The sequence below is a fragment of the Colobus angolensis genome, unplaced genomic scaffold, assembly GCF_000951035.1.
Source record: "Colobus angolensis palliatus isolate OR3802 unplaced genomic scaffold, Cang.pa_1.0 Scaffold71, whole genome shotgun sequence".
NCBI classification, from domain to species: Eukaryota; Metazoa; Chordata; class Mammalia; order Primates; family Cercopithecidae; genus Colobus; species Colobus angolensis.
This window is the reverse complement of record NW_012120821.1, coordinates 1403578-1423967: the sequence shown is the minus strand read 5'-3', so window position 1 is coordinate 1423967 and position 20390 is coordinate 1403578. Positions and strand designations below refer to the sequence as shown.

The window sequence follows — 20390 nt, the reverse complement described above, 5'->3', positions numbered from 1 at the left end:
AATTGATGGGTGCTGATGAGTTGATGGGTGCAGCACACCAACATGGCACAAGTATACATATGTAACAAACCTGCACGTTATGCACATGTACCAGCATAATATGAAAAACAATACATCATCTTAATAGATATAGAAAAAAATAATAAAATTCAAAACCCATTTAGGATTTTTTTAAAAGTGTTAGCAAACTACAAATAGAAAGAGCTTCCTTAATTTGATCAAGAGTATCCTCAAATCCCTTCACCAAACATCATAATTAAAGGTGAAATATTGAAAACCTTCTCTCTGACATAGAAGAAACAGAAAGCACAATGACTGGAAAGAAGGAAATAAATTGTCATTATTTTAGATGACATGATTGTGTACTTAGAAAATTCAAATGGATTTACAGACAAACTATAAATATTGTTGAGTGATATATCAAATTTCTTGGATACATAAAAACAGAAAATAAAGGAAAATTTTTAAAAACATATAATTTACAATAACATCAAAAACACCAGAGACCACAAATAAATCTAAGGGAAGATGTGCAAGATCTCTATGCTTAAACCTGCAACAGGTAATTGAGAGAAATTTTAAAATGCCTCACTGAAAATACTTACTTAAGTATTACCATAGTATATCATTGTTATGGTTGGAAAACTCACCGTTGTAAAGAAATTTTCCTGAATTTGATCTATAAATTTAATGCAGTCCCAATTTAAAAACAAAACAAAAACGAAAACAGCATTTGTGGAAATTATGCAGTGATTTTAAAATTTGTATTAAATGCAAAGGGCCAAAAATAGTCAATCTTTAAGAAGAACAAAGATAGAGGATATATAATATTCAATATAAAGATGCTATAAAACTATAGTAATCCAGATAGTGTGGTATTGTCTTAATTCTATTCTGTCAATTAGAGGGTTCAAAAATAGATATACATGTAATTACTCACTTGATTGATAGCAGCAGTGATATTACAGAGCAGAGGGAAATATTGTCTGCTAAATAATTAAATGGCGGTGAGTCAATTGAATATACACATAGAAAAAAATTAATTCCTATGTTTTACCTTTCACCATGCACAAAAATTAATTCCAGAATTATAGTAGATGTAAAACTGAATGCCAAAACAATAAAGATTCTAGAAGAAACATAGGAGAAAAACTTCTATGTTTGGGGGTAAGCAAGCATTTCTTAAGACACAGGAAAAAAAGACACCAAAGAAAAGATTGATAATATGGACCCATTAAAATTAAGACCTTCTATTCCATTATAGATGCTAATAAGAGTAGAAAGGCAAGCCATAGGGCATGAGATCTTCGCAATACATATATCCAACAGATGACTCGTATCCAGAATTCATACAAAGCTACAAATTTAGGCCCAAAAGACAGACCATCAAAAAACAGGCAAAATATTTGGACAGGTATTTCACAATACTCCCATCAAAATTGTTAAAATGAAAAAGACTGACAATGCTAAGGATTGGGAAGGATTTGGAGCAACTGCAACTTTCGTAAGGAGCTAGTAAGAGCATAAATTCGTACAACTACTTTAGAAAACTTTTTTGTTGAATAAATATAACCATATTCAATTAAAGACATGCACAAGAGGCTAGGAATGGTGGCTCATGCCTGTAATCCCAACACTTTGGGAGGCTGAGGTGGGTGGATCACGAGGTAAGGAGTTCAAGACCAGCCTGGCCAACATGGCAAAACCGTGCCTCTACTAAAAATACAAAAAGTACCCGGGCGTGATGCCGTGTGTCTAAATCCCAGCTACTCGGGAGGCTGAGGCAGGAGAATTGCTTGAACCCAAAAGGCAGAAGTTGCAGTGAGCTGAGATCATGCCACTGTACTCCAGCCTGGGTGGCAAAGCAAGTCTCTGTCTCCAGAAAAAAAAAAAAAAAAAAAACATGCACAAGAATTGTAATAGCATCACTATAATAGCTGAAAATTGGATACCGCTCAAATGTCCATCAACAGTGGAATGGAAAAATATATTTTGTTTCAATCATATATTAGAATGCTATATAACAATGAGAATGAATGAACCACAATACGAAGATGTAATTAATTTCTTGAACATAATGCTGAGCAAATGAAGACAGGTTTTAAAAAGTTACATATTGTATGATTTGCATTTATATGAAGTTCAGAAGTAAGCAAATCTAAGGTGATAGAAGTAAGGATAGAGGTTTCTTTTGGAAGAGTGAGATACAACAGGCAGGGGGCTTGAAGGCATTTCTGGGGATGTTGTTAATATTCTGTTCCTTGATCTGGGTTCTGGTTACATGGATCTTGTTACTTGGTTAAAATTTATCAAACTGTACACTTATTATTTATATCCATTCCTGTATAAATGGCATACTCAAATAAAATCTTCTAAAAATGAAATGAAACACAGACACCTACGTTGCTTTCCATTTTCCTGGTGAGGCGAGAAGCAAATTCTGCTGACGTTGCTGCTTTCAGAATGGTTTCTAAACTGGGAGCATTTGAGGAAATCCGGCCAGGAGTAATTCACCATCCCCAGGACTGATTCACAGCCTTCTTTGGCAGCCTCACAGAAGGACCTACAGGGCAGAAGTCCACGACTAAAACAAAAAGAGAAAGGTGAAAATTAATGTCTTTACAGAATAGGTTTTGAAATAATAGTGAAATTAAAATTAGCCCTGTGTTGTGATATTATCTTAATTTATACTTACTATTGTCAGCAACTGAAATTCTTACCTTCAGTCCTATGACAGTGATTTTAGCCACTCTATTGTCTTGATTCTAGAAGAAATAGCTATATCTACACCATCTATTTCTTGTAGGAGCATTCATCAATAATTTGTTTAATATTTACTGGGCTAAAATATACAGTTGTCAGCCTAAAAGAGCTCTATTTAATATCAAAAGGGAAAAATTAACATGGAAACGAAGGCCCACAAAATTCCAAAGGCAGAAGTAGGTCAAAAATATGTTATTCTTGTACTTTTATCTTCCCTTTGAGAAATTCAAGCATCTCTGAGTAGCAGCAGAGAGTAAGCTGTTCCATTATTAACTTCCCCAGTCTCCCTAGAAAAGGAACATTATACAGACAAGTGGCAACTTGGACCTTGTACAGTTATTTATCTTTTCAGATTTCTAGTTTGTCATATGCAAAATTAAAAAAAAAATGCAAACAATTATCTGTTAATAGTATGAATAATGATGCCCCTGGAGCTTATCTTTATTCACTTGACATGCCATCAAACAGTCCTAGATCCACAGCTCTGTGGATGAGAGGATACTAACAAAGTCAAGGCCATGGACTTGTTTCCTTACAGACCCAGGTAATTGTTTCTACTTTACAGCTAAAGGCTGCATCTCTCACCCTGGCTGGTCAATTGCTAAAGGCATTTCAAATAGTTTTAAGGAAACTGGGAAAGAAAATACCCGGTTCAGTTAAACCAAAGCATACACTTCACAAATGTAGGGCCAATAAGATATCACAGAATTGCAGAATATTAGATATGCAACAAACCTTAAACAATACCTTATTCAAATCCTTCATATGAGATAGTTCCAGGGACATTCTAGGACGGATTTGAGGTCAAACAGCTCCCACTGGCAGAAGCAGGAATAGAATCCTGGTGTTTCAAGTTTCAGGACACATTCTACCTACTCTCCCTGTCTCTTCTCTCGTAAGGACCTAATAGCTGGGCTTTTAAAACTCCTTGATCAAACAAGCACATTTACAATACCCCATTCATACTTCTACAGATTACAAAAATCTAAGGGGATATGCCACCCATTGAGATCAAATGAAACTAATAGGGTCTGTAAAATAATGTTAAGGGAGAGATCTTTGTACATAAAAACGGAAAAAGGGAACTCAACATTCAGATAAAAATATTTTACCTTCCTCTCAGAAAGTCACCTTAAAACTGAATATCTTTCAGAATACTGATCGTCATATAATTGTCTACATACATTAATATGTAACCAAATTCAATAGTGAAGATGTTGAAGAAGAGGTTTTGTATTTGAAAGATTTAGCTTCAACATATAAAATATGAATTCGTTCAGGCAAGTTTATTGGTATAAACAAGACACCTGAAATATGTTAGATATTTCTAGGACTAAGAAAGGATCACTTAAATAACACTGTTTTTCAATATTTCCTGCCTGTCCTGAATCTTATCTCAGAGAAGTTAGCAAATATATTTTCTCAAATAAAGTTAAGATACACAGTTAAGGAATGTGGAGAACATAAAATTACTACATGCAGTTAATTATGTTCGCCAGACACTGCTCTTAGTGCCACACATGCATCACCTCACTGATTTCTCAGAACAGGATGAGTAATAGGTGTTATTACGCATCCCCAATATACAAATAAGGAAACAGAAGCACAGAAAAATAAGACATTTGTCCAAGTTCACTGAGGGAATGAGGGTCAGAGCTGGGATTAGAACTTGGGCAGGTTGACCCAGGATCTATTCTATTTACTACTGTACTACAAGTAAGTACTAATTTCATGAATGCATGTCTTGCAAGCACAACGGAAATCTTTTTTTTTTTTTTTTAATGGAGCCTGGCTTTGTTGCCCTGGCTGGACTGCAGTGACACCATAGGCTCACTGCAAGCTCTGCCTCCTGGTTTCAAGCAATTCTCCTGCCTTAGCTTCCCGAGTAGCTGGGATTACAGGAATGCGCCACCTTGCCCGGCTACTTTTGTACTTTTAGTAGAGACGGGGTTTTGACATGTTGGCCAGGCTGGTCTCAAACCCCTGACCTCAGGAGATCTGCCCACCTTAGCCTCCCAAAGTGCTGGGATTACAGGCATGAGCCACCGCACCCAGCCGAGAGTGCAAATCTTGATATGCACTTTGTGAATGGCACCATCATATACATTATGGGTAAGATCTCCATTTTACAAAAGCCTACAAATGTGCATTGAATCAGTATTTGTCAGGGGCTAAGGAACACAAGAAAAGGGTAAATACATTTCTGCTTTCTTCACTAGGTGTGAGCCAGCCCACAGTAAAGCTATAAAACAAGCTAGGCTTCTCATTGCTGTTCCTTCTTTGCCTCCTAGTTCTTGACCAAGGTCCCAGGGTCCCAATGCCATTGAGATCACCCCGATGCCAGCACTCCACCTAGATGGCCATCTCTGCCAGAGTGCTTGAAACATATTATTCCCTATCCTCAATCAAAACAGCACTCCCAATTACAGCTAATCTCAATTAGGCTTTCAAATAAGAAAATAGATGAAAAAAACACAGAATAATGCATAATAATAAATGAACATTTAACCCTCCCAGAGATTTTTGCATCATTAAAAGAAGACTGCTTACTGGAGTAATGGATCTCTAACTGATGAAACTCCAGATACCATTTAAAGGGGAAAAAACATTCAACATTTTTTGAAGATGAGAAAGATGTCTGCAAACTGAATAACACTCTGGAGCCCAATTCTCCCAAGTGGTTCCTGGACCTTTCCTCATTTCTGAACTGACTTATTTTATTTTATTTTTTTTTAATCATTCTACATCTTTTCTTAGAATCTTCTAGGGTAACAAAAATGAAGTTTCATGCAGGAGGCCAGTAGATTGTTTTCAAGTTCTAAAGTTAAGTCTCTAATTCAGGAATGGAATCATTGTCATTGACTCTTACAGTGGTCATTTTCTACAGGAAAGCCTCAGTCTACCACCTTGCAACTTTCACATGGCCACTCCTCCACTGCTGAATCTTGGGCCAATAGCTCACTCATGCTAAAACTCAGTTTCCTCATTTGAAAAATGAGGATTTTGGAAGAGCTGCAGTTTGGATCATTTTTCATAGTCCTTTTACTGCTAACATTCTGTAAGTCAAAATTCATTCTTTAAGGCAATGTTTCTCAGAGGAGCACTGGTAATCCCACCAGCTTTGCTAAATTTCAAAAGGCAACAGGCATTTTTCTCAAGATTTGTTCTGGGAATATGTAGAGACATTAAAATATCATTAGGTCCTCTATTCTAAAAATAGGGCCTAAGAAAAATGTCTACAGTGTTTCCAAATAGTTCTCTTAAGAGGTGTAACCAACTGAGACCCATAAGCTTTAAATTGCTGGACCAGGATATATGTGAAATAGTGATGGGGTATTAATAACTAGCAACACTTTCAAACAGTGAGCAAAATGAGGAGTCATTTGTTCTTGCATTGCATAAAATTCAACTGCTTATGGAAGGTTGAAGCATTTTGCTTTTCATCACATAGAACAGTGTGGTGAGACAGGCCACATTATTTTGGAATATGTGTCCATATCCAAGCAACAAACAGATTGATGACTTTAAAACAGTGCTCTACACAGGGAAGGAGTCCACTTTAGCTATCTAAAAACTATTTTAGAAAGAATGCTTATTTTAAATTGATGTCTGAAGTGCATTTGGTGTTGTGCAAAAATACCTAGTACATTTCAACTAAAGTTAAAGCAGAAAGCTCTTATACCTCCTCTATAATTATTTGTTCAAACATTTGATAACTGTATAAATAATACTACTATATAGTCACAGTGAAGTTTTTATGGTGTTTTCACTAGGAAGGGTGTTGTAAAATTATTTATCTACCAAAAACTGTACAATTTATCTATAAAAATATTAGAGAATTTACCTTCAAATAATTTTGTTATAGTATATACACAAATTAGTATATACATTTTATCTGCAAAAAACAAGTTCTGATAAGGACATAACGTTTGAATTATGAAATAAGTCAGCCACAAGGCAGGCTTATATGGTTAATGGATTTTTAAGTTTTATAAATCACTTTTCTCTTAACTTTTTATTTTGAACTACTGTTAGACTTACAGAAAAGTTATAAAAATAGTACAGAAAGTTTCCATATATCCTTCATCCAGACTCCCCTAAGGTAAACATCTTACATAACTATATTAGAACCAAGAAATTAGCATTGATACAATACCTTTAACTAAACTAAGGACCCTATTTGAATTTTGCCAGGATCTCCATTTAGGATCCCACATTGCATTTAATTGTCACTTTTTACTTTTGGCAAATAAGCTAATCTTTAAATATATTAGGAAACTCAGAATTTAAAACTCTTTTTTCATGAGAGGAAAAGAAAAAAAAAAAAACAGAATCTTTGTGACAGGTGGACTTTAAGATGGCCCCAATGATCTCTGCTTCCTGGTATTCATGCCCTGTTTAATCCCCTCCTCTGGCATGTAGGTTGCCTGAGTGATTTGCTCCCAGTCAACAGAAGGTAATGGAATGTCAATTTCATCATTAGTCTACATAAGATTATGACTTCTGTCTTGCTAACAGACTCTCTCCCTTACTGGCTTTGATGAAGCAACATGTCATATTGAGGAGACCCACATGGCAAGGACCTGAAGGTTGACTCTGGCTAATAGACAGCTAGGAACTAAGACCCTCCAACCAAAGCCTTTAAGGAACTGAAGTTCTCCCAAGAATCACATGAGCTAAGTCCTTCCAAGAATCACATGAGCTTGGAAGTTGATCCTTCCCAAGTCAAGCCTTCAGGTAAGACCCCAACCCTGCCAATATCTTTATTTCACCTATATGACAGACCCTAAAGCAGAGGACCTGGCTGGGCCACTCCCAGATTTCTGACCAACAGCAACTGTGTAATAATATAAGTGTATTGCTTTAAGCTGATAGGTTTACGGCAGTTTGCAATATATAACTAAAACACTTTTCTTAACACATCACATTGTCAAAGGCATGCTACTGAGTTTGATGTCCTATTCATTGACAAGACTCACACAATAATCTTTTTAAAAATACATTCCTAAATTTGTCTTTGTTATGCTGAGCTGTTCAGTGAAAAATACTCACAAAATCAGTCACAGGCAGCTCCCAGAGCTGCAGACCTTACTTAGTCGTGAAGAGAATGTTAATGCTGGAAGGATCTTCCAAGATAATCTACTCCCATTTTCTCCTTTTGCATTATGAGGAAATTGAAGCCTAAACAGATTTCATAGCCAAATACTGTGACTCCAGCCTAGTGCTCCCAAATATCTTGCTTATCTGAACTCCTTGCACAATCCATGAGCAACAGATAACACAGGAACATAAATCAACAAACGACAACACTACTGGAAAACCCAAATAATAATAGATGGCTTGTTCTCTCTATGATAAGCGAACAGCATTGGCTTCCTATGTCAGCATATTCTGTGACCTCAAGAGACCATATAAGAGGTTAGGCTTAGTAGGGTATGAGAGAAACAGGAAAGAGGCTTCTTTGGTTTCTACTCCACTAAATGTGGGGATGGAAAGCTGTGCAAGGGAATTTTTACATGTGTCATTGTCTCCCATCAGAAGATAAATAATTCAAGCAGTTAGGGTATTTTTTGGTCACATTGGTCTGACTCTAAAATCCAGGAGTGTGTCATTCTTTTTCTTAAAGGGCTCTGATCTCCTACAGAATGAAAAGGTACAGGCAGGGTTTAGATAAACCAACATGGGGTAGTATAGTAGGCTGCTGCAGGGAGCTGTTAGCACTCTAGGTTTAAGAGACAAGGGGAAAGAGAATTTTCTGGAACTTGGAGATAGTTGTATGGGGAAGGCTGCTTGATAGGGGTTGTGGCCTCTTCCAGTGAGTGGGCTGCAGTCAACCCATGTAACCTGGCAGAAAGACAGCCAGGGGATCACTACCCAAACTGCCTATCCTCCCACACTCTGATCTCATGCTGGTGGCTTCCACTGGTTGAATCCAACAGGAAGCTAGAAAGTAGCCACTGTTAAAGCAGTCTCTCCTGGGAAGAGTTGGGATGGAAGAGAGTGGAAAGTAGATATGGAGAAGTAAATAAGAAACAGCCAGCACAAAGCTGCATGCTTTGCACCTAGTGAAAGCTCAGCAAATACTTGTCAAGGGATGAAACACAGTGGCGTGTGAGCAGATAAACTATGATTAGCTTGACATCTGGTAGGAGTGTTTACACCACAAGAATCAGCAGATTCTACAAATAATGGTTTTGTTGTTAGTTTGTTTTTTTCTTTCTCAGGGATCCAATTTACCAGCACACCACTGAATAAAAGTCTAAATCACATTATCTACTACAGAAGGAAAGTTGTTTTCATTTCCACTCAAAAGAAAATTACTGCCATGAACTTCTTGAATCAACATAAGAAATGATCTCAATATTAACTCCTTCTCCACCACTTCTACCACTCCTCCTTCATATACATTATTTTTTCGGGGAGTATAGCTCAGGGGTAGAGCATTTGACTACATATGCACTATTTTTTTGGTGGTAATATCATCTAAGTCTCCAAGTCCAAAAGCCTTTGCCTTCCAGTCAACTTAGCCATTCATACGCAAATAATCACTAAATACCGCCAATATTACTTCCTAAAAATCTTTCAAATCCATTTTCCCTTCTCTCCCATTTTATTTTCTAGAAAACTTAAGCCAGCTGTACTCTCTCTAATACACGGTGCATCTGGCTGTCACTCCACCTGAATTGCCTTTTTCCCCCACCTTGTTTACATGGCAAATTTTTCTTCTTCCTCCAAAATTAATTTCAGCAGTTACCTCCTCCCTGCTAGTAGCCTTCCCTAATAATGCCAGATAAGATGAATTCCTCCCCTTTCTCTGTGTTAGCTCCACGCCTTGTAAACTGATCACATTTTACAGCAATTTAATTGTGTTTATGTCTGGTCCTCTATTATGCTGAGTCTCTTGAAGACAGTAGTATGTTTTATTCATTTCCATAACCCAGCATCTAGCAGTGTGCCTGGCACATTATAGGCACCAATAAGTGTTTGCTAAAGGAATAAATTGATAATTTTCCGGGTATCTTTGTTGAATAAACTGATACCAGGAGCTGAGATAGAGCTAGTTCCCAGTAAGACCCTCTATCCCTCCCTCACATCAGCTCCCCCCGACTAACACTCCTTACCTTGGCAACAGTAACTGCTTGCAGTACTGATCCCATCATGACCTCTTTTTCCACTTCAATCAATTACGACATGATGCTCAGTATATCTGGCTCTCCCTCATCTCCCAGACTTCCAGATCCTCATGGATCAAATGTAAGCTTTGCAGTAAGTTTTCCTGAGCAACATTGCCTAAAATTGCACCTCTTATCACCATACTCCCACCCTCCCAAAGCTCTCCATTCCCCTGCTTTGCTATTTTCATTGCACTTATCACTATCCGCTAAATGAATATTTATTATCTGTCTATTTATTTGCTTACCGCCTATCTCTCACCGACATGACATAAGCTCTGTGAAGCCAAGGATATTTGTTTATTTCATCTGCAGCTCTAGCACTGCTGTGCACAGTCAGCACTCCACAATTATCTGTTGAATAAGTAAGTGAATCACATGCAGAGGTGATTCCTGTCTGAGATAAAGCTGTCAGTAGCAAAGTTGGGAGGGGAACTTAACTCCCAACTTAGTGGGGTATACAAAAGCTCACATTACCTGCCCACGAGGTCTCCTCCACTTCAGGTCAGCAGGTTCTACATGCACTATTCAACCTTTAAATAATACCCATGTAAGTTAAATGTCAGTAAAACTGTCATAAATGAAAAGCCTACACAGACTGAGGGTCTTGTTTGTTATGCCAATAGTAGTGTGTCACTCTTAAAATAGAGAAACTTAGAAAATACTAACAGATAAACACAGTTTGAATTAAGATGGGCATGAATAATGTAAAAATGACACAGCCACTCTGAAAGAGAATATAAAATTCCATTCTCTTTTAACCAACACATTCCTGATTCTCATTAATATCTGGCATACTTACCAGGGCCCAGGGGATGAGAGATTAACAGATCACAGAAGAAATGTGCAATTGTTTAATTATTTTGCAGCTGTTTTGATTTTCTTTACACATTATAAAATGGTGCCATAAATATGGATATTCAAATGAATAACGAGTATTATTTATAGATTCTAATCAGAGCCACATAATTCTCAGGGGAACCCACCCCCAATATTTCAACGTAGGTTCTTTCTATTTTCCCTAAGAGTCAGCTGGTCTAAGAAATAAAGAGAAAGAGTACAAAGAGAGGAATTTTACAGCTGGGCCTCCAGGGGTGACATCACATATCTGTAGGTCCGTGATCTGTAGTACCCCCTGAGCTGCAAAACCAGCAGGTTTTTATTAAGGACTTTAAAAGGGGAGGGGGTATAAAAACATGGAGTAGGTCACAAAGATCACATGCTTTAAAGGGCAATAAAGATCACAAGACAAAGGGCAAAATTAGAATTACTGATGAGGGTCTATGTTCAGCTGTGCGCATACTGTATTGATAAGCATCTTAAACAACAGGAAACAGGTTTCGAGAGCAGAAAACTGGTCTGACCTCAATTTTACCAGGGCAGGATCTTTTCCCCACCCTAAAAACCTTGAGGGTACTGCAGGAGACCAGGGCATATTTCAGTCCTTATCCCAACCACATAAGACAGACACTCCCAGATGGCCATTTATAGACCTCCCCCTAGGAATGCATTCCTTCCCCAGGGTATTAATTATTAATATTCCTTGCTGGGAAAAGAATTCAGTGATATCTCTTCTATTTGCATGTCCATTTATAGGCTCTCTGCAAGAAGAAAAACATGGCTCTATTCTGCCTGACCCCACAGGCAGTCAGACATTATGGTTATCTTCCCTTGTTCCCTGAAAATCGCTGTTATTCTGTTCTTTTTCAAAGTGCACTGGTTTCATATTGTTCAAACACACGTTTTACAATCAATTTTTACAATAGTGGTCCTGAGGTGACATACATTCTCAGCTTAAGAAGATAACAGGATTAAGAGATTAAAGTAAAATAGGCATAAGAAATTATGAGAGCATTATTTGGGAACTGATAAATGTCAATGAAATCTTCACAATTTATGTTTCTCTGCCACAGCTCCAGCTGGTCCCTCCATTTGGGGTCCCTGACTTCCCCCAACACATAATACCAATGAATTATTGAGGAGAAAGGTACTGCACAGAGCTTGATGAAATGTGTGTGCTTGTGACACTGTCAGTAACATGACAAGGCATTTTTAGATATATTTTATCTGTCATGGCCTGATTCTCTAGCTTTACATCTTTGTAAAATGAAAGTAATCAGAATTACATGACAGTATCTTACCTATGCTTTGAGCCATTTTGGCTCATAAAATGAAACCTCATCTATCACTTCATATTTTATATATAATGCCAAAAAAGCAACTAAGTCACCAGTGTTGTATGATGTTGAAAAGGGAACTTTGCTACAACCAGCCACCTAAACAGCCAGGTTGCCAGAACTCATGTACCTGACTGCTGTTTCCAGGTTAGCAGATAAATTCAGGAAAGTAAGCAGCAGATGACTTTCAGAATATTTCTTTGGTAACAGCAACAATGCTCATCCTTTTTGCTTGACTACTGATCCATATACATTTTAAAAAACTATAAATATGAAAATATTTAAGTCCTTAATGTTTCCATTTATTCCCAAATGTGAAACAATTTGGGATATACGTAACTTAACACCTAGAGCCTGAAATTCTATTTTCTACCATGAACTGTTTAAGCAAAGACCAATCCACCCAAGACACAGAGGGGTCAAGCAGATGACATAGCTCCTCCCCAGGGTGATACCCTTTAAATAGTTGTTTAATATTTATTTGGGTGAGAAACTGAGATTCGCATTGAAGAGAAACAGGACTTTAGGTACCAGGGTCCCAATTTGCAAACTCAACTTAGTAAATCAGAAGTCCTGCAGTTAACTTGGCCCATTCTTTCTGAAGGCAGTTAGGTGGCCAGTTGTTGCTACTGGATATGATCCATCATATGTCAACACCATGCCCCCCAAAACCTTCAAGAAGATTCTCTGATTAGTATTTCAAAGCAAACATAAGAGTGTTTTTTGCCGGGCGCGGTGGCTCAAGCCTGTAATCCCAGCACTTTGGGAGGCCGAGACGGGCGGATCACGAGGTCAGGAGATCGAGACCATCCTGGCTAACACGGTGAAACCCCGTCTCTACTAAAAATACAAAAACTAGCCAGGCGAGGTGGTGGGCGCCTGTAGTCCCAGCTACTCTGGAGGCTGAGGCAGGAGAATGGCGTAAACCCGGGAGGTGGAGCTTGCAGTGAGCTGAGATCCGGCCACTGCACTCCAGTCCGGGCGACAGAGCGAGACTCCGCCTCAAAAAAAAAAAAAAAAAAGAGTGTTTTTGAGAAAACCTATGCCAAATTTAATTTTCTTCATCTTCTTTCATGAGTTTTTAGAGTTCCTTATTCATCAGTGCCTTGGGCAACTGTAAATGGACCTGCCTCTCAACCCAATGAAAAACCAATTAACCTTAGGATGCTGGATTCCTTAGCCCAGTGTCTCCAGTAAATTCTCATCAGTCGGTTTAAATACCTCCAGTAATAGCAAACTCACCATTTCCTGAGATGACAATTCTATATTTACACAAGTTTATTATCCATAAAATTCTTCCTTTAGCTAAGTAGGAATTTACTCCTCAATGACTTTCAATTACTAGTTCTATTAATATGTTTGCCCTATGGAAGAACACAGAAAAAGTATGCTCCGCCTTCCATCTCATGGCCCAGAAACATTTGAGAATGGCCATGGTGCGCCCTCAGAGGTTCACACCCCCAGTTCCCTCAAGGATTCTTCACATGAACAGATTCTCAATCGCTATTCTCATCAGTATCCTCTTGACATTTTATTGTTGTTTTCTTTCTGTTCTTTATATAAACTTTAATGCTAAAATTTTCAATTAGAAAGTCTTTTTAACTGAGTACATATGAGTTAATATTAAGAAGAAGCACAGAGCTGCCAAGCCAGTCTTCAGGCACAATCTAGTGATTCCTTATCCATTAGGTCCAGGATTTTAACAGTGATGGAGAAGTGAGAGTTAATGTAATATCTTTTAGCTGGTTATTCTGCCAACCAGATCATCAGTGTTGCCTGATTTTAAAAAGAAGCTCAGGAGCTTCAGAAAGAAGCTAAATTATCTCTGGAAATATTATCCAAGTCACCTTAAAGTTTCAATTCCTTTAAAATATATACAAAATTTGATTTAAGCAAAAATTTTAGGAACATATAAATTATAGAAAAAGTGTAGTACAACTATAGTCAACATATTTTGAACTCTCATTAACCTAGACATTTAGGAGGATTCCTTGATTGAAGAGTTCATTTATTCCTTTACTTAAATATTTAATGAGCACCTGCTATGTGCTGGGCAGTGTTCTGAACAATGGGTATACAATGGTGTGCAAAGTCAACAAGTTCTCTGCCACTGTGGAGCTTATAAAGTAAGAGAGGCAATAAACAGGCAAAAGGGGATATAACTGTGCCATGGTGAAAGATAACAGGCCCTATTGAGTATGATCAGAGATTTCTCTGCAGAGATGTCTTCTGAAAAGAGGGCTTAGTGCGAGGAGAAAGATGCTACCAGGTAAAAGGAACATTATACGCAAAGGAAGCTAGAAAGAGGTTGGCATTTTTGAGAGGTAGAAAGGAAGGTCACTGCAACTGGAGCCAGGTCTATGACACTAGAGAAGCAAAAAGGGCTTCAGAAACTATGGCAGGGACTTAAAACTGGCAATGGACAGAGCTATGCTTTGAATCAAATGTAATCTGCCCCCAAACTTTCAAGCACATTCTCTGCAGTTGCCAGATGAAATTCTTTAATCTTCAGTGAACACACATAATATAAAACTTGGGTAACAGTATGGTGTTTTTCAAGAAGCTCATTTGAGGAAACTCATTTGGTTCTCACTGAAAACCTACAAGGATTAAGTACACTAAAGAAAACTGTAGTATACTATGGAAAATTGAATACACGACAGAAAACATGTAGTTCCCATGCTTCAGGTGAAATTTTTAATCTCAGTCATGTTGCTACGTAAATTTTTTATATAATTGCTCTAGATATTAAGAATATTTGTTTAGGACCTAGTGGCAAATCAATATGTCAGAGGGAAAAATAAATAACTGACACATCAAATTCTTAAAGTTAAAATCTCATTTCAGGAGCATGGAATATATCTGCAATGTATTGGAACATATAAGCAAGCTAGAGACAATCTGCTAGGTCTCCTCCATTTCAATTAGCCTGTTTTGCAGTATATGGTATGTACATTTATTAAAAGCAGACACAGTCTAAAGGAGAAACTGTCAAAGCTCATTGTTATAACATACACAATAGTTGATGAGAATCTGAGGTCTCAAAGGAATCAGGTTAAAAATTATAAATTATATTTACACATACCATTACAATACTTTTAAATTAAGTTTTAAATAGTATTAAGTAGGTATTGTCGCTAGGATGAAACACAAGCAAATCTTCATTATTTGGTCAGCAGAGGAAATTAGTATGATGAATGATCCAAAATAATGAAATACAAAAGAAAACTATATTTGATGTTAGAATTTTTTTTTATAATACATTTTACTTCTCTGAACTCACTTTGCTTATTAAAATTTAGCTTGCAGATCCCACACATACACTAAGTGACAGCAAGAAGCATTGGTCTGAAAGTGCAATTATAAAATTAAATATAATAAGAAATGCAAGGCTGGGAGTGGTGGCTCACAGCTGTAATCCCACCACTTTGGGAGGCTGAGATGGGTGGATCACTTGAGGTCAGGAATTCGAGACAAGCCCGGATATTGTGGTGAAACCTCATCTCTACTAAAAATACAAAAATTAGCCAGGCACGGTGGTGGGCACCTGTAATCCCAGCTACTCAGGAGGCTGAGGCAGGGAGAATTGCTTGAACCTAGGAGGTGGAGGTTGCAGTGAGCCAAGATCGCACTCCAGCCTTAGCAAGAGAGTGAGACTCTGCCTCAAAAAATAATAATAATAAATGCAATAATAAAAAATAAAATAAGTCCCCAAAGGATACTTGAAAATTAACATAATAATGGATATCATTTTCCATTAAAATAGAAAGTAAAAAATTACCGTATTAGCACACTTATCAGGTCAGGGGAAAAGCAAATTGTACCTAAAAGTGCCCTGAAAATTGTAAGTAGCTGAAGTAAAATTTTACAATATTCAAGTAGAGATTGAATTACAATCAGGATAATGATCGAAATGAATTTAGAGACTCCTGGAACCTGAATGAACTTTATTTTATTATCTTATTTATATGTATACAAGAGCCTATAGAGAAATTAAAGCAAAGAGATGTAAGTGAAATTATGAAAAATTAAGCAGAAATGGAACTGACATCTAGCTCCAGAAGCCCTATGTAGTCTACCTAGTTTTGTGTTAATCCATATAGTATTCTACATTCTTTGCAATCCTTCAATACTTAGAATACTTACCATAAGTTAGCAATACTTATTTTATTAATAAATAATATTAATAAGTAACTGAAAATTAATAATATAATTAATAAGTAATACTTAGACTATGTCAGGAATGCTCATTTATTAATAATTAACAAATGATAAATTAATATTTTCATAGTAATTAATACCTTATAATTAGTTAATAATTATTAATGAATACCTTCATATTTCACTAGTACTACCTGTCCTTTTCAATCTAGTATTTTATAACTGTTGATGATGTTTCTTCGTAAGAGCCAGGCACTGTTCCAAGCATGCTTTATTACTTAATCCTCATACTAACTTTGTAAAGTAAATACCACTACTATATCCATATCACATAAGAGGGGGCTGCTGCATTTGCCTTCAGAGCTTGCTTTCTGAACCACTACTGTGTGTTGAATGGTGGTCTCCCAAAAATATGTTCATGTCCTAACTCCTGGAAACTGTGAATATTATCTTATTTGGAGAAAAGGTCTTTGTGGATGTAATAAGAATCTTGAGATGAAGATGTCATCTTGGATTGTATGGGTGGCCACTAAATTCAATGACAAATGTCTATATGAGAGACAAAAGAGGAGAAGACACAGACATACAGAGGAGAACACCATGTGAAGGCAAAGACAAAGCAAGAGCGATTTGGCCATAAGTCAAAGCACATCTGAAACCACCAGAAGCTGGCAAAGGAAGGAAATGAATTCTTTCTGGAGCCCCAGAAGAAGGGGATGGCCTTGCCAGACTTTGGAATTCAAGCCTCCAAAGCTGGAAGAGAATAAATGTCTGTGTTTAAGCCACCCAGATTTTGTAGTCATTTGCTATGGCAGCCCTAGGATATGCTCACAACCACCGTATTATACTACTGCAATCTAGGAACATAAAGGGCCTCTTCACTACCACCCCATATCTTCATTCATGGGAAAAGCCTAACAGCTCTTCTCTCTCTTCATACTGTGAAAACACCTGCAACTGATAGTTTACAACAAAACATTTTCCTGAATGCCACTGGGTAACAGTTCTTTAGTTACTTCTGCAATTCAGAATCTACTGTTTTTATCCTACCTCAACACTATAGCAATGCAGGCTTTTTCCAGTTAAAATAATAAATGCTTTTTCCCTATTTTGGGCATATTTTATAGATTAATTAAATCAGTACAAATAACATGGAATTTATTTGCACTTCAAAATGCAATTCAAAGGGGACAGTACAACTGATGCCACAGAAATACAAAGGACCATGAAGACTAGTATGACAATTATATGCCAATGAATTAGATAACCTAGAAGAAATGAATAGACTCTTTGACATGTACAACCCACCAAGATTAAATTATGAAGAAGCAGAAACTATTAACAGACTAATAAGGAGTATGGAGACTGAATTAGTAATAAAAGTCTCCCATCAAAGAAAAGCCCAGGACCTGATGGCTTCACTGCTAAATTCTATGAAACATTTAAAGAAGAGCTAATACCAACTCTTCTTAAACTCTTCCAAAAAATTGAATAGGAGAGAATGCCTCCAAACTCATTATTCTGACATCAAAACCAGATAAAAGCAAGACAAAAACAAACAAACAAACAAAAAACTGCAGGCCAATATCCCTAATGAACATTGATGCAAAAATCCTCAGCAAAATACTATCAAACAAAGCTCAAACGCACATTAAAAAGATCATTCACCATGATCAAATGGGATTCATCACAGGTATGAAAGGATGGCCCAACATAACCAAATCAATAAACATGATACATCATATTAACAGAATGAAGGACAAAAACATATGATCACCTCAACAGATGCAGGAAAAGCATTTGACAAAATTCAACATTTATTCATGACAAAAATACTCAACAAATTAGATTTAGAAGGAAAGTACCTCAACATAATAAAGCTGTTAACATCGTACTCAATATACAAAATTTAAAAGTTTTCCTCTAAGATCTGAAATAAGACAAGGATACCCACTCTCATTACATTTATACAACATAGCACTAGAAATCCTGGTTAGAGCAATTAGGCAAGAGAAGGAAATAAAAGCCATCCAAACTGGAAAGAAAGAAGTTAACTTGTCCCTGTTTGCAGAAAACACTGACCTTACATATATAGAAAACCTTAAAGAAAGCCCTAAAGACTACACATGCACACACACACACATACACACACAAAAAATCTGTTAGATCTATAAACAAATACAGTAAAGTAGCAGAATACAAAAATCAACGAAAAAATCAGTAGGGTTTCTATACACACACAGTAAACTGAAAAATATATATATTATGTACTATATATAATATATATTATATATTATATATATTAGATATGTATATATTATATATATATTTGAGACAGTCTCGCTCTGTCGTCCAGGCTGAAGTGCAGTGGCGCAATCTCAGCTCACTGCAAGCTCCGCCTCCCGGGTTCATGCCATTCTCCTGCCTCAGCCTCCCAAGTAGCTGGGACTACAGGCACGTGCCACTGTGCCCAGCTAATTTTTTGTATTTTTAGTAGAGACAGGGTTTCACCGTGTTTGCCAGATGGTCTCAATCTCCTGACCTCGTGATCTGCCCACCTTGGTCTCCCAAAGTGCTGGAATTACAGGTGTGAGCCACCACACCCAGCTTGAAAAATGTATTTTAAAAATCCAATCCCGCTTACAATAGCTACAAAAAACACTTTGGAATAAATAAGGTAGTGAAAGATCTCTACACTAATAACTATAAACATTGAAAAATATTGAAGAAGGCACAAATAAGTGGAAAGATATGGATGTTCATGGTTAGAAAAATTCATATTGTTAATACGTCCATACTACCCAAGTGATCTAGAGTCAATGCAATTCCTATGAAAATATCAATGATATTTTTCACAGAAACAGAAAATACAATCCCCAAATTTGCATGGAACCACAAAAGACAAAATAGCCAAAACAAGCCTGGTCAAAAAAAAAAAGCTAGAGGCATCACACTACCTAACTTCAAAATATACTACAAAACATAGTGATATGGTTTGGCTGTGTCCCCACCCAAATCTCATCTTGAATTGTAGTTTCCATAATCCCCATTTGTCATAGGAAGCATCCAGTGGAAGGTAATTGAATCATGGGGGCAGTTACCCCCATGTTGCTGTTCTTGTGATAGTGAGTGAGTTCTCATGAAATCTGATGGTTTTATAAGGGGTTTTTCCCCGTTTTGCTTGGAACTTCTCCTTCCTGCCATCATATGAAGAAGGACGTGTTTGCTTCCCCTTCTACCATTATGTTTCGTGAGGCCTTCCCAGACATGCAGAACTGTGAGTCAATTAAACCTCCTTCATTTGTAAATTACCCAGCCTCGTGCAGTCCTTTATAGCAGTGTGAGACTGGAATAATACACATAGTAACTGAAACAGTATGGTATTGGTATAAAAACAATCGCATAGACCAATGGAATGGAATTGAGATCCCATAAATAAATCCATGCCTGTAGAGCAAGCTAGTTTTTGACAAACATGCCAAGAACACATAATGGAGAAAGGACAATCATTTCATGCAATGGAGAAGAGACAGTCAATAAATGGTGTTGGGGAAACTGCCTATCAACATGCGGAAGAATGAAATTAGACTCTTATTGCATAGGATATGCAAAAATGAACTCAAAATGGGTTAAAGACTTAAATGTAAGGGCCCAAACTATGAAACTACTAAAAGAAAATATAGGGGGAACCTATAGCCTGCTTAATGATTTTTGGGAAATGATGCCAAAAGATCAAGCATCAAAAACAAAAGTAGAAAAATGAGATGTTATCAAACTAAAAGCTTCTGCACAGCAAAGGAAATAACAGAGTGAAGAGACAACCTATGGAATGGGAGAAAATACTTGCAAGCTGTACATCTGATAAAGGGTTAATATCCAAAATACATAAGGAACTCAAACACCTCAGTAGCAAGGAAACAAACCACCTGATGATAAAATGGGCAAAAAAAAAAAACCTGAATAGACATTGAAACTACCATCAGAGTCAACAGGCAACCTACAGAATGGGAGAAAATCTTTGCAATCTACTCATCTGACAAAGGGCTAATATCCAGAATCTACAAAGAACTCAAACAAATATACAAGAAAGAAACAAACAACCCCCTCAAAAAGTGGG

The 20390-nt window shown here is 37.0% G+C and overlaps 1 protein-coding gene across 5 annotated transcripts in view; it reads right to left on the bottom strand.

The window, feature by feature from the left end:
• The window catches only part of CORIN (corin, serine peptidase), a 266093-nt gene that overhangs the window by 141729 nt on the left and 103974 nt on the right, over nt 1-20390 (bottom strand). For all 5 annotated transcript variants that reach the window (XM_011927324.1, XM_011927327.1, XM_011927328.1 and 2 more), the window contains one exon: nt 2403-2584. In XM_011927324.1, the coding sequence (XP_011782714.1) occupies nt 2403-2584 (182 nt within the window). The remainder of the gene's footprint in view (nt 1-2402; nt 2585-20390) is intronic.